General features: G+C 37.7%; 1 protein-coding gene across 1 annotated transcript in view; it reads left to right on the forward strand.

Annotated features, from left to right (window-relative positions):
• Positions 1 to 12,517, forward strand: part of DLGAP1 (DLG associated protein 1) — a 225,454-nt gene that overhangs the window by 85,933 nt on the left and 127,004 nt on the right. The window contains exon 2 of the mRNA XM_042870217.1: positions 8,793 to 9,818. Coding sequence (XP_042726151.1) covers positions 8,865 to 9,818 — 954 coding nt within the window. The 5' untranslated portion in view covers positions 8,793 to 8,864. The remainder of the gene's footprint in view (positions 1 to 8,792; positions 9,819 to 12,517) is intronic.

A 12,517-nucleotide genomic window follows, 5' to 3' on the forward strand; every position in this document is an offset into this window, starting at 1 on the left:
ATTATCTTTTGTTGTATACTATCAATGGTTTTTAAACTGTACATACTAAATAACACAGAAAGCACTTATTTCTTATTACTGCTTTAAACTAGCATGTATTAAAAGTGGAGATTAAGTTCATTCCATTCACTTTCATGCTCATGATGCTCATGAGATTATCAGAAGTAATTGTTTAATTCTCCCACTGAGATCTATAAAGTTATATCAATTGGAGCACTGCTAAAAATAGTATTATAAAAAGGAATTGAACTCAATTCTTTTTCCTTCTTTTAATTTTCTCTGCTCCTTTCTACTCTCTCGCTCCTTGACTTTGATTCCCTGTTTTCAGGAACACTTATTAAGAAGTTCAAGTGAGGTAGAAATATTCTTGACCATATTTTAGCTGATTTAGACTTACTGACAAAATGCATATACATGAAGTTTTCATTTAAATTATTTTTATTGTATTTAATGTCAGCAGTGCCTGAGGTTCTGCAAAGGCTATTACAAAACAGCATAGTCTGGTATTTGAGGGCTTTGGTATTTGAGCCCTCAATTGTAATACACAATGTCTCTCTGAAAGTAACGCCTCCTATTTATTTTCATGGAAAATACAACAGATACAAAGAGCACAATAACTGTTTGGTAGAGCAAATTCACAGCTACAAAACACTATCTTTCAACATAGTCACCACCATTAGCTATGCATTTTCACCAGCAACGTACAAGAGCCTGCATGCTGCACACATAAATATCTGTGTATCTCTTCACTGTACCAGTGAAGGTGATCTGCTGTCACCATTGCCTCCACTGAAGTGCACCACCCGCCACTTCACTGTGCTCACACTCACTGTTTAGTCTCTATAAACATTCAGTAAGTGTCAGTGAATGTCAATGGCTGCCATTTTTCCTCAAAGAGAAATTCAGTGACACTCCTTTGCCTCATGCGCACTTCCATTTTGTCAGACTGCCCCTCTGCTGCCATCTTTCACACAGCAACAAAATGTAATGGAATACTGGTGGCTCATCTCAGCCTCTTCAGCCATACCACCAATATCTGCTTCTGATGTCATGGGCCAACATCTTTAAAATAGAAGTCATTACTTTGGGAGCAACTCCTATATATTGAAAGCAGGCATATTTCAACAGTAAGATGTTGTATAGTAAATATTGAGTCATGGCCTGAACTGATTGAGCACCTGGGGAAAGGACTCAGCCCTGGGAGCACAGGTGAAGGCAATTCACTTGTGTGACCTGAAGGGGTGCAGCCTGGCTCCACCTCTCTTAGACTTCATTTAAGGGGTGACTGTCACTGGAGAAGAATCTCTTCTAGAGATGCCTTCTTGGTGAAGCTTTCCCCTGTGAGCTTAGAATCTTCTGATACAGGTGAGCAATCTTCTTCCCTTCCTTTATAGCATTTTTCTGTCATGCTGGTCCTCCTGTCATTATATCTTTGTTGTAATGCCTTTCCTGTCATATTGATCTTTCCAACTGCTACAGGTGTTCTTTTATTGTTTTCCATGTCTCAGCATAGTGAATTGTGATGACATTATGGATGGAGTGCATACAGTGATGATAAACTCAATATCAGAATTGGTTTTCCTATACATGGAGTACCTGGAAGTATCTGTACAACCAGGATACATGGCATCTAACTTCAGGGTATCACCATATTCCTCCCATTGTAAAAGCTTCAAGAGAGAATCCTGTGTGACTCCACCAAACTGACAAAAGATCACTCACAAATCAAGTAAAGATCATTTGGTCAGTCATGTACAAATGAAAGTTTAATTCCATGACATTAGAAAGCTGAACTGTATAATTCAAGCTGTAGTATGTATATTCGTCTTTCTTATTCAGTTATCTAACATCAGACAGGTATACATAATGGGTAACTTCATCAGGTAACTTGTTCAATGATTTTTGCCTCTTCCTGATTTAAAAGTTATTCTTAAAGCAATTTCTGAAATGTTTAATGTATGTTCATTGTTCTGAAAAAAATGATTTCTATGAATTTTCTATGAATTATTTCCAGGATGTTTGCAGGGCTTCGTTAGAAGTATTTTGTATTCAGAAAATAAGCTTTATTTTGATTTTACCTGCATATTACTGAAATTATTTCCTGGTTCTTAATTGAATAACTCCAACAGTAATTCTTGTCAGGTGGCATTTGTCTACATACCTCAATATACTGGTTCAAAACAAATTTTGCAGAAATATTGTTTAATCTTTAAACTTGCTTCCAGATATGTTTGGTTTATTGAATCTATGTTCCCCCCCAAAAAATCATTAAAAAAATCCACTTAAGAAGTAGAAGAGCACGAGCAGATTAGAAACAATTTACATGCACAAAATCATGACAGGAAAAAGAAAATGGAGTAGCTCTATTGTTCAGTGTTACAGTCCTGTTATCCTCTGCCTTTAGGTCAGAGGCTTCATACTGTTAACTGTGTTAACATTTCCTTTTTTTTTTTTTTTTTTTTACTTCTAGACTGAGTTGGAAGGGACAGGTTAAAATAAGGAGGACTGAGTTTTGATCTAAGCATGTGTGTTTTCTTCCAACCCAATGAGCTTTCAGCTTCACTTTCTGAGCTGACTTATTTCATAACTTCAGAGAGGTCTCTTGTTTATTCCGTATGTTTTCTACCACACAGAAGTTCATTGGCTTTGGGTATGAGCAGAATGTTCTTAGTGATGATTCCTTCATATCTCTCCCTACTCCATCACTACAGAAACCTGGGTAGGGAATGCAGCTGGCAAGTATCAAAATGTGATGGTGAGGATTCTTGATCTGGGAAGACCTGAAACATGTTCACAACAAGTTGGAGTAATCATACTGGTGACATTTCTTGACTGACAAGTTCCAAAGTAACAATATGGCTATGAAGTAAGTTTTACAACAACTTCCTACTGATCATTGTTACTGGTAGTTGCAATTGCGTGTATTTTCTGAGGCTTTGAGCTACCAATTGAAAACCAAGATGGGTGACCATCTGCAAACATAGATACTCTAATGCTTCTATGTTTTTGTAGAATTCACTTTTTCTTCTTCTTAAGAGTGCAACAGACTTGGAAAAATATTTTTAAAGGAAATCAATCTTTAATTCTGTTAAATGGGATCAAGGTCTATGAGTAAGATTGCAGCTATAGAATGTGTCTTCTAAAATGAACCTTCATTAAATTAAAATGAGTTGGGTTTCTCTTCTGTGGGGAAATAAATATTTAGGCTTGGTTTCTAAATAGTAAGGAGTGCAAAGTTTAGAAACAGTTTGCCGCTCAAAACAAGCAAAGCCACACAACCTTAGTATCACTGCTGCCGTAGGTGTGGGTCCTCTGGTTGCATGTACCTGGATTGGACTGTAGTGCATAGGACTTAAAAAAAAAAAAAAAAAAAAAAAAAAAAAGTTCTGTCTGGCTTGTCAGTGATTATTCTGTTTTCAACATAGAGGCAAAAAAGCTCTTGAGATCATGAAAATCTCCAACATGAAAAGCTCAGGCAATAATTTAGCTACAATTTCTGTTGCAAAGTGCCGTGTTACTGACTTGCACAGCAGTTAATTATGTTGTAGAAAATGCGTTAGTGAGCCGTGCTGTTGAACATTCTGCTGCATAACTGGCAGCTTCCATTAGATCTCTGGCAAATAGACACTAGATTCTATAGTTGTTCCTTAACTTGGACACCTTATCATCCTTACCATGAGGATCAGATGCTTTTTTTAGAGCAAGGTGTCCATTTTCCCTATGTGGCCAAATTGCAGAGCATGAACTTATCTTTCTTGTTAAGATAAAGTACTATACGTTGCATACATTGAATATAGGTTTTATCCGCTGAGTATTCCATTCCAACTAGTAGAACTGAGTCTTCAATATTTATAAGACCGTCTTACAGGGATCTATACACCTGAAATCTCCATAGGGATTAAGGTCATAAATTTCATCAGCCTACAGAATAAAAAGGATAAAGTGCAACTTCTAAATGTATTTGTGGTATACTCTTCAATGCTGCCTGTATACTACTTATTGAATGATTCGGTTTAGTATATTCTCTTGCATGCATGTCATACAGACAACCTCCTGATAACTTTCTTTCTGAGAGAAGAAAATATTGATTAGCAGTTCCAAATTCTCCACAAGTTTTCCAAGTGATGTGCTGTACCTTTCTGTGTCAGAGTGGCTCTGTGTTCTGTAATGCGGAAAATGCATGAGCAGTCTAATTATACACTATATCAGTACTCACTGGAGCATAACAGAATTTCTAAGAAGCTAAGTACTGTGTGTGCAAATCAAGAGAGTGGAAGTGCAGATGATCACAGTTAAGGATTTCTATTTGTAGAGCCAAGATTTTTGTATGCAATCCTGCCTATTGCCAGTCACACTTATAAGGGAACGGAGGGAGGGGGGTTGGAGAAAGTGTGTGTGTCAAAATACTGACATAAGTTCTGCAAGAATTTCAGCAGCAATATGATGTATTTAGAAATGACTCAGATTAATTACATGCTAGGTTCCTTTAATGACTACAGCTTTTGTAACACTCCCAGTGAAGAATCAACTTACTATTAGCCACAGAGATGAAGAAAAGAAACCCAAGCCTAGACCTTCCACGCAAGTAACACCATGTTATTGATTGCCACAGCTGTTCACCAAAAGCACATGGATGAAAAGAATAATCAAATGTAAATGTGAAACTTTTCACCATAAGTATACGCAAGCAAAAGGGTGTTTGGATACAGACATGAAAATAAAATAGAAGCATCTGTTCTCATTAAATCCAGTTCAGGGGAAAGGGGACATCTCTTGTTTTTTGTGTGTGCATGCCTTTCCAATGGGACTTCTCAGATTAGCTAGAGTTTAGTTACATTTTTACTCCCACTTCCTGATCTGTATATGTAAATGTATATGGATGCATTTTAGAAGATGCATCCTTTTATTGGTATCTAGATTTTCATTACTGTGATGTAATTTAACAGAAAAGCCACACAGAATGGCTGCAAAATATCAAGACCTTTGGGATAAAGTGATGTACTGCTAAGTGAGGAGCACGTGGAAGACTGGCGCTCAGCATAAGCATATGTTCCCAGTGTGTGTAACAGTCTGAGAAGATGGGAAAGGAATTTCCCTGGGAACATCTCATAGCGTGCAAGAAAATAAATCAAATGCTGAGGAAAATTTGCTGCTCATGGAAATACGGAAATGAGAATCTCTTTGTTTGCTATAGTTCATAAAATGGGAGCAACTCTACAAATAGTATTGCTAAAAAGGGTATTTCACATCCTCCCACTTCAAACAGTAACCCAGCATTTTTTTGGAGAGTCTGCTGTGATCTGAGTTAAAGGTCTAAATGTAGATTTCAATTTCTGCATGTGATTAAATGCATTCCTCAACTCAGAGCCGTACATACAGGACGTTGTATGCTGAGCGCCTTTCTACTGTGTATCAGCCCTTCATTTTCTGGAGTTGGTACAAAGCTGAGGATTCAGAAGCTCCATCTAACTCATTGAATGATGTCTTACAAGAACTGCATTCACTGAATAAAAATCTCCTTAGTTTCTGAACAGGCACAGGTTAAGATGCTGTTATCCTAATGGCATTAATTAGGGCATTTCTGTTGGCATGTTGCACATAAAGTAGTTATGTTAATCACTTTTCAGGTATTGCTATATATCACGTGCATGTTTTCTATTTAAGCTACAAAGCTGCATAAACTGACTTACATATCACTGCAATTCATAGAATCATAGAATGGCCTAGATTGAAAAGGACCACAATGATCACCTAGTTTCAACCCCCCTGCTATGTGCAGGGCCACTAACCACCAGACCAGGCTGCCCAGAGCTACATCCAGCCTGGCCTTGAATGCCTCCAGGGATGAGGCATCCACAACCTCTCTGGACAACCTGTTTCAGTGTGTCACCACCCTCTGAGTAAAAAACTTCCTCCTAATACCTAACCTAAATCTCACCTGTCTCAGTTTAAAACCATTCTCCCTTATTCTACCACTATTCAATGAGTTATTGTGTGTTAGGGACACTGTAATCACAGCAAAGATTAATATATTTTTTTACTTCTTACTTGAGACATCCTCATGAAAACAGAAGCAAATATAATGTGATTGATGGAAATAATAAGCATTCTTCAACCTTACATTTCTGCATAAATTTTTCTTTATTCCATGTCAATAGGTGTTTCTGGTTTGCTGTCTTAAAACTGCTATTTCACTGTTTATTAATATGCAATATGTTCATCAATTATCTTGTCGAATTTCATGAGTAATTTAATGTTCCTAGTTTGGACAAGAAATAGGTAGTTCCTATGGTCTTTAATCACAATTGTACATGATTTAAAAAAAAAAAAATTCAGGGTCTGTCCCTGTAAATGTTTCTACTGCGATTGCGGCAGAAAGGCTCTTATAATGCATATTATCTATGTCTAAGAGTTGGGAATGAATAGTTTTTACTCTGAATTACAATTTCTCCCACTTTTTAGAAATTTTATTATCACCCCTTCTTACACAGATAGGTGGCTCCTGTTTCTTTTTTGATTTGGTTTGTCCATCACTCTGTGGCTCAGGCAACATCCCTTTTTTTCCTTCATTTTTCAATCTGCTATTCCTGGAAAGCTTTATCTTCCCCCTTTTTTTTTTATTGTAACCTTGTGATCTTTTCCTTTCTAAGCATACTTCCTTTGTTTTTCCCTATCTGTTCCCTTGATTCCTTTTGGGCAGATCATTTTATCTATTTTTTCCTTATTTCTCCAGCACTTTGTTATTTATTGACAGCCGAGACTCAAAATGAGCATAGAATTGAATTTTATCTTTTCTCTTAAACTTTTCCACCATCCTACATGCCATCCAAGCTCACACAGCACTGCTTAGCCAAGCTTGTTGTATCTTCCTCCACGATTTATGGAAAGCCCATCTCTTTCTCTCTGTTATTCACAGATTTGTCTATTTCTACTTGGTCTTTGTATCCATTGCTGGTATTTTTTTAATGGGATATTCTTGGTCAATTCACATTTTTAATGGTTCAAGCAATGGATCTGCTACTACATCTCTTTGGATGTTCTCTGTTACACAGTCTAATAGATTACATTTTTAAGGAAGTTGGTAAGGATATAAAATGTTCTTTAGAACTGAGTCTGTCAGTATAGTCAAACTGACAAGGTCAGCTCTCTGCATAAATTATTTTTGTTCCTTTAAAAGAGCCTTAGACCACAGTTCTCTTCAAGTAAGCCAGTGAACTCATCCATTTGGAGTATTTGAAGTGCCTTTTTGTGGTATTTTAAAAGCTGGATTTTGGAATTCAGGATCTCCTGAGAATGAAAATTTTCTGCATTGCAGGAATACAGTGAGGAAGAGTGAAATGAAGGACACTGTAGCTTTGAAACATGTTGAAAAATCTCACTACAGTTTCAGGAGAACATTTTAAAATGTTCTGATGAAATGCAGAATATGCTTTTTCAGACTGCTATCAACTGAAACTATTCTAGAAAACTTAATAGTTGGTAATTTGCCAGTAGGTACAATGCATACGATCTGTTAAATAATGAAGTTTATCTGAAAGAACACTGAAGGAACAAGGTGAAAACTGTTTGCTATGCTCCATGTATCCATACTCCAGGAAAGATCTTAAGAGTGACGTTTCTGGATGTATGACTTGATTAGCCATGCTGGAAAGGAATAAAACAGCTGAGTGACTCACATTCCAGTTGTGTGTAATGTAATAGGGTATCCTCTAAAGTCTTCAATAGGCCCGTGAGGAGATGAGATAGCACCACAAGGATGTTTTGCCACATCTGAAACCCTGTAATTTATACATTAATAGCTCAGACATTTCAGTAGCAGTTGTGTACAGCCTTTTGCTAGTGGTTGAGCTGGAATGAGGACATCTGACTTCAAACCGAGTCGTCATTATATCACTTGTGATGAAGATTTGCGTTTTCACCTTGTAATCAGTAGTCTGTAACACTGTGGGACAAACAACTGAAAGTGGGTATTGAGTGTTGAAATCCCTTAAACTGTTAAAGCAATGTACGCATGTTGTCTATACTAATTCTCCTGATGGTAGAGAGTGTAGTGGTATTTAAATACTGCTTAGCACTCTGAAAAATTATGGAAAATACACTCAAACTGTGCATTGTAAGAGTAAGATTGTATTTTTACAAATAGGAGTAAGTAAACAGTAGGTAAAACAAATTAACCCAAAAGTAAACAGATAGTTTGGCTTCATTTTGATAGGCATATAAATGTTTAATTATTTTACAATTAATTTGAAAAGATATTGCTGAAATAAAAAGTTGGTATTGTCTGTAAATATTTACAGCACAGGCAGGCAACATGGATATAAAACTGCACCTGAACAGATATGCACTGGGGCCAGAAGAATATTTCCCAGCAGTTGCACCTTGCTTTGTATTTAGCCCGAAGTAAACACAGAACACTCCATTAAGGAGATGATCTCTCTTAATGCATTCATTTGTTCGCAAAAACAAGCAGGTGAGCAATTAAGGGCTCTTCGGAGGTCCCTGTCCATGAATGCTTTCAGGACTGAGGTCTTAGAGTATGGACAGTGATACTTATCTTGCCGTGGATTAGTGAGCAATGGTAAGTTTCATATCAGAAAAGGTTCTTGCATCTGTTTTCTAGCTGGTGAAGTAAGATCATTTTGCTTATGTGTTACTTAGGTATCCCATATCACTACTGGCATGGGGAAAAAAAAAATGATATAGAAAGAATCAGAGAATATTTGTTCCAATTATTTTTGTAATTAAAAAACAGTAAAGTCTAAACGTACATTGTTGTATTTCATTCTTTTTAGGCCTTTCCCTGAGATCTGCCTGCTGCATAGCCATACATATTAGATGACTTTGGGACTTGCATTACGTCAGCGATGAAGGGTTTATCTAGCAGCCGTAGTCATCATCATGGGGTTACCTGTGACCCTCCGTGTGACAGCCTGCCACATCACTCGGACAGGAAGCCATATTTGTTAAACCCGGTGGACCCCCACCCTGCAGACCACCCCTACTACACTCAAAGGAACTCTTTTCAGGCAGAGTGCATGGTGCCCTACAATGATCAGATTGCCAGCAGCACGTTCCCTCGGAGACACTATAACTCCCACCACGAACTCAAGGATGAGTGTGCTCTGGTTCCCCATGGAACTGCCAACAAGACTAACCGCATTCCTGCTAACCTTTTGGACCAGTTTGAGCGGCAGCTGCCTCTGAATCGGGATGGCTACCATACTCTGCAGTACAAGCGGACTGCCATGGAGCACCGCAGTGACAGCCCAGGGAGGATCCGGCACCTGGTTCATTCTGTCCAAAAGCTCTTTACCAAGTCCCATTCACTGGAAGGACCATCCAAGGGAAGCGTCAATGGGAGTAAAGCGAGTCCAGAGGAGTCACAAACGATGAGGTATGGGAAGCGCAGCAAGAGTAAAGAAAGGCGATCAGAAGGTAAGCCCAGATCCAATGCGTCAGGATGGTGGAGTTCAGATGACAACTTGGACAATGATGTTTGCATTTATCATGGTCCCAGTGGGGTAATGACCATGGGAAGATGCCCTGATCGTTCTTCTTCCCAATACTTTATGGAAGCCTATAACACTATTAGTGAACATACTGTGAAGTCATCCAGAAGCAATAATGATGTCAAATGCTCTACCTGTGCTAACCTGCCTGTGAATTTGGACTCCCAGTTAATGAAGAAAAGCTCTTGGTCCTCTACATTAACCGTGAGCAGAGCCCGTGAAGTTTACCAGAAAGCATCAGTTAACATGGATCAGACAGTGGTGAAGGCAGAGACGTGTCAACAGGAACGGTCGTGTCAGTACCTCCAGGTACAGTGTGGAGAGCTGATTGCTGTTAATTGTGCTCTGCCATGTTACAGGTGTTTGTGGGGGATGGAGGTTAGCTCTGATATTTCAGCTTTCCTGAGAGGTATCTGATCACCAAACAAGGGGTGATATGGCTGAAAATAAATTATTTTCTTTTTCTTTCTCCTTTTTATTTCATTTTATTTTTATCAGCATTCAGCATTTCAAAGAAACAGTTTGTGTTGGTACAGGCTTAATTTTTTTCATGTGGGAAAAATAAGAACATTTTGTGTACTTTTTGCATTTATAAAGCAGTCACAGTGGGGGTACAGAGAATGTGATCTTGTAGTGCTTGTAGTTAGCATTACAATGTCAATTAACTGAATGTTACCAGGATACAAATTCTTTGATTTCTGTAATTTCAGGATTTGACTCCATTTACTGCTTGTTTTATTATGAAAGCTTTTGAGACCCTTTTGAGGAACTTTGAGGAACCTTAATACTTTCTGCATCAGGAAAAAACTGTGTTCCTTTTTGCCACTGAATATAAATTCTCATAAAATACTTATTGCAAAGTGTCCAGATTTGTTTATCTGGCTACCCCTCTTTTCCATGGCTTTGAGTCAAAAATACAAAACCAAAAGGTTGAAATGATTGCTTGTTCTGATTATACATTTTAGGAGTACATCACCTACTCCCTCACAAGCTGTTTGCAGTTAATACAGCGTCACTATTTTTCACCAGTATTGTATCTTTAAATGTCAAGAATCAGATGTCTGCTCTTGGAGCTATCATACTGCTGGTGAATGTTTGTGGCAGGAACATGGATCAGAAAATATTAAAACAGTTTCATTCCTAGAAGAGCTGTGGATAGCTTTTATGCACTGTAAACAGAGCACTTATGGCACATCTAAGTGTGTGTGTACGATGGAGCAACGTTGCAGAGAGAAGAGAGAAGACCATGAGGAAAAAAGAGGTTTGCTAAGACAATTTGGTTTCATTTTACTGTAGTGGGACTGTTGTCTATTTATATAGAAACTGTAACGAGTTTTCTCATATGGGTCCTTTAATGTCTTCCACATTCTGTTGTTTAAGTCAGTATGCAGAGAAAGCGTAGGACTGAGGCATCCACATTCTAAAAAATTATCATGAAAAGTATTAATGAATGGCATGTAAAATAATTCTAAATGCCAGCTTCTGGGATTCTAAGCTTTAAATGTAAAGAAGAGGATCAGTGTATTTTCTGTTAATCTCTGGGGGATTGGGGTGTGGGAAAAGGGGGTAATATGAGCACTCAGTATGTTTATAGCTGTTAATAGGGACTGGGTAGGTTTCCGAATAGCATCAGAGTATTACAATAAGGTTGCAATTTTTTGAGATTTATTGCATTAAGTCTCTTTTGTCTGAATTCTGTAAGGAAAAGAAATTGTTATTTTAGACTTGATTGTTGTGATTACTTCGGACCTTCAGATTTCTTTTATTGATGTTTTTGTTTACTCTTTCGATTTTCCTCTCCAGTTTTGATAAAATAGCTGAAAACTCAGTATGTGACCAGATGGCAGGAAAAGAGCAAAAAACTGTGCCAGCATTAGCTTTAAACGAACACCTCCATAGGGACTTTCAGACAATGTTTAACTGATGGGAATAGACTCCGAAGTGGAATTAGAGGATATTATCTTTGCATGAAATAGATGTCCAACAGCTGTCAAGAGCAGAAATCAGAATAACTAAATCCTCACTTTTTTTCTTATCCTGATTATGTACTCACTCGTACTGTATTGTTGTGGCTTTCCATTTCATTTCATTTTTTCCAATTCTGTGCTTGTTTAAAAAAGTCAGGGAAGTATAACTGAATTGAAACTGCTAAAAAAAAAAATTAAAATCTTACCAGATTTTGATTAGCATTGGAAATATTCAAACAGAACATGGTGGATTTAACGGAGTAGACTGGGATTATTCTTCTCCCCTGGGAGCTTAAAAAGATAACGAATGGATACAGACAGTGAAAACTCATTCTGTGTTGTTGAATTCATCCCATTGCCTTCGCTGCATCACTCATCTTTTTACGCTTCAAGCCCTCTGGGACTTGGACTCTGTTTCCTTTTGTGTTTCCCCAGTGCCCATCACAATGGAGGGCAGAATATAACTGAGGCCTTTTGGCTGTCCTGTAATGTAAATATATATTAACAATGGTAGAATATCCCTCTGTCCATGGGCTGTTAGAAGCATTCTGAATATCTGTTCTTTTCCCGATGACCTTCTAATCATTGTACCAAAGGACTGACGTCCTGTGTTGTTAGAACAATTAGGAATGCACTAAATGAGATAAAAGGAACTTAGCTGCAAATTCATGTCGGTACTGGACAACTCTGATAATGATTTTAATTAAATAATGCCTCTTTGTTGCTTTATTTAACTCATGAGATGTTAAATAGATGCTCTTATCAACTCACTTGTAATTTAAGCCATTGTTTATTGCCCAGGACATAAACTCTCTGATCCTTGAATGAAGGCAACTATTTTGTCCATGCAAACTGTTCTTGTGACAGTAACTGGATTCACTGAAGTAGTGATGCTTTCTCAAAGCCATAGTACAAATAAATAAATACATAAATAATTCTTAATCCCTGTAGCTTTGACTATGTCAAAAGTAATGGGTAAAATCACATGCGTTTCTGCCTGAAACAGTTTTTACCACAAAAGTATCTGGATGAATTCTCAGT

Source organism: Lagopus leucura, unplaced genomic scaffold (assembly GCF_019238085.1).
Source record: "Lagopus leucura isolate 7727_CA_CO unplaced genomic scaffold, USGS_WTPT01 Super-Scaffold_100002, whole genome shotgun sequence".
In the NCBI taxonomy this organism is placed as follows: domain Eukaryota; kingdom Metazoa; phylum Chordata; class Aves; order Galliformes; family Phasianidae; genus Lagopus; species Lagopus leucura.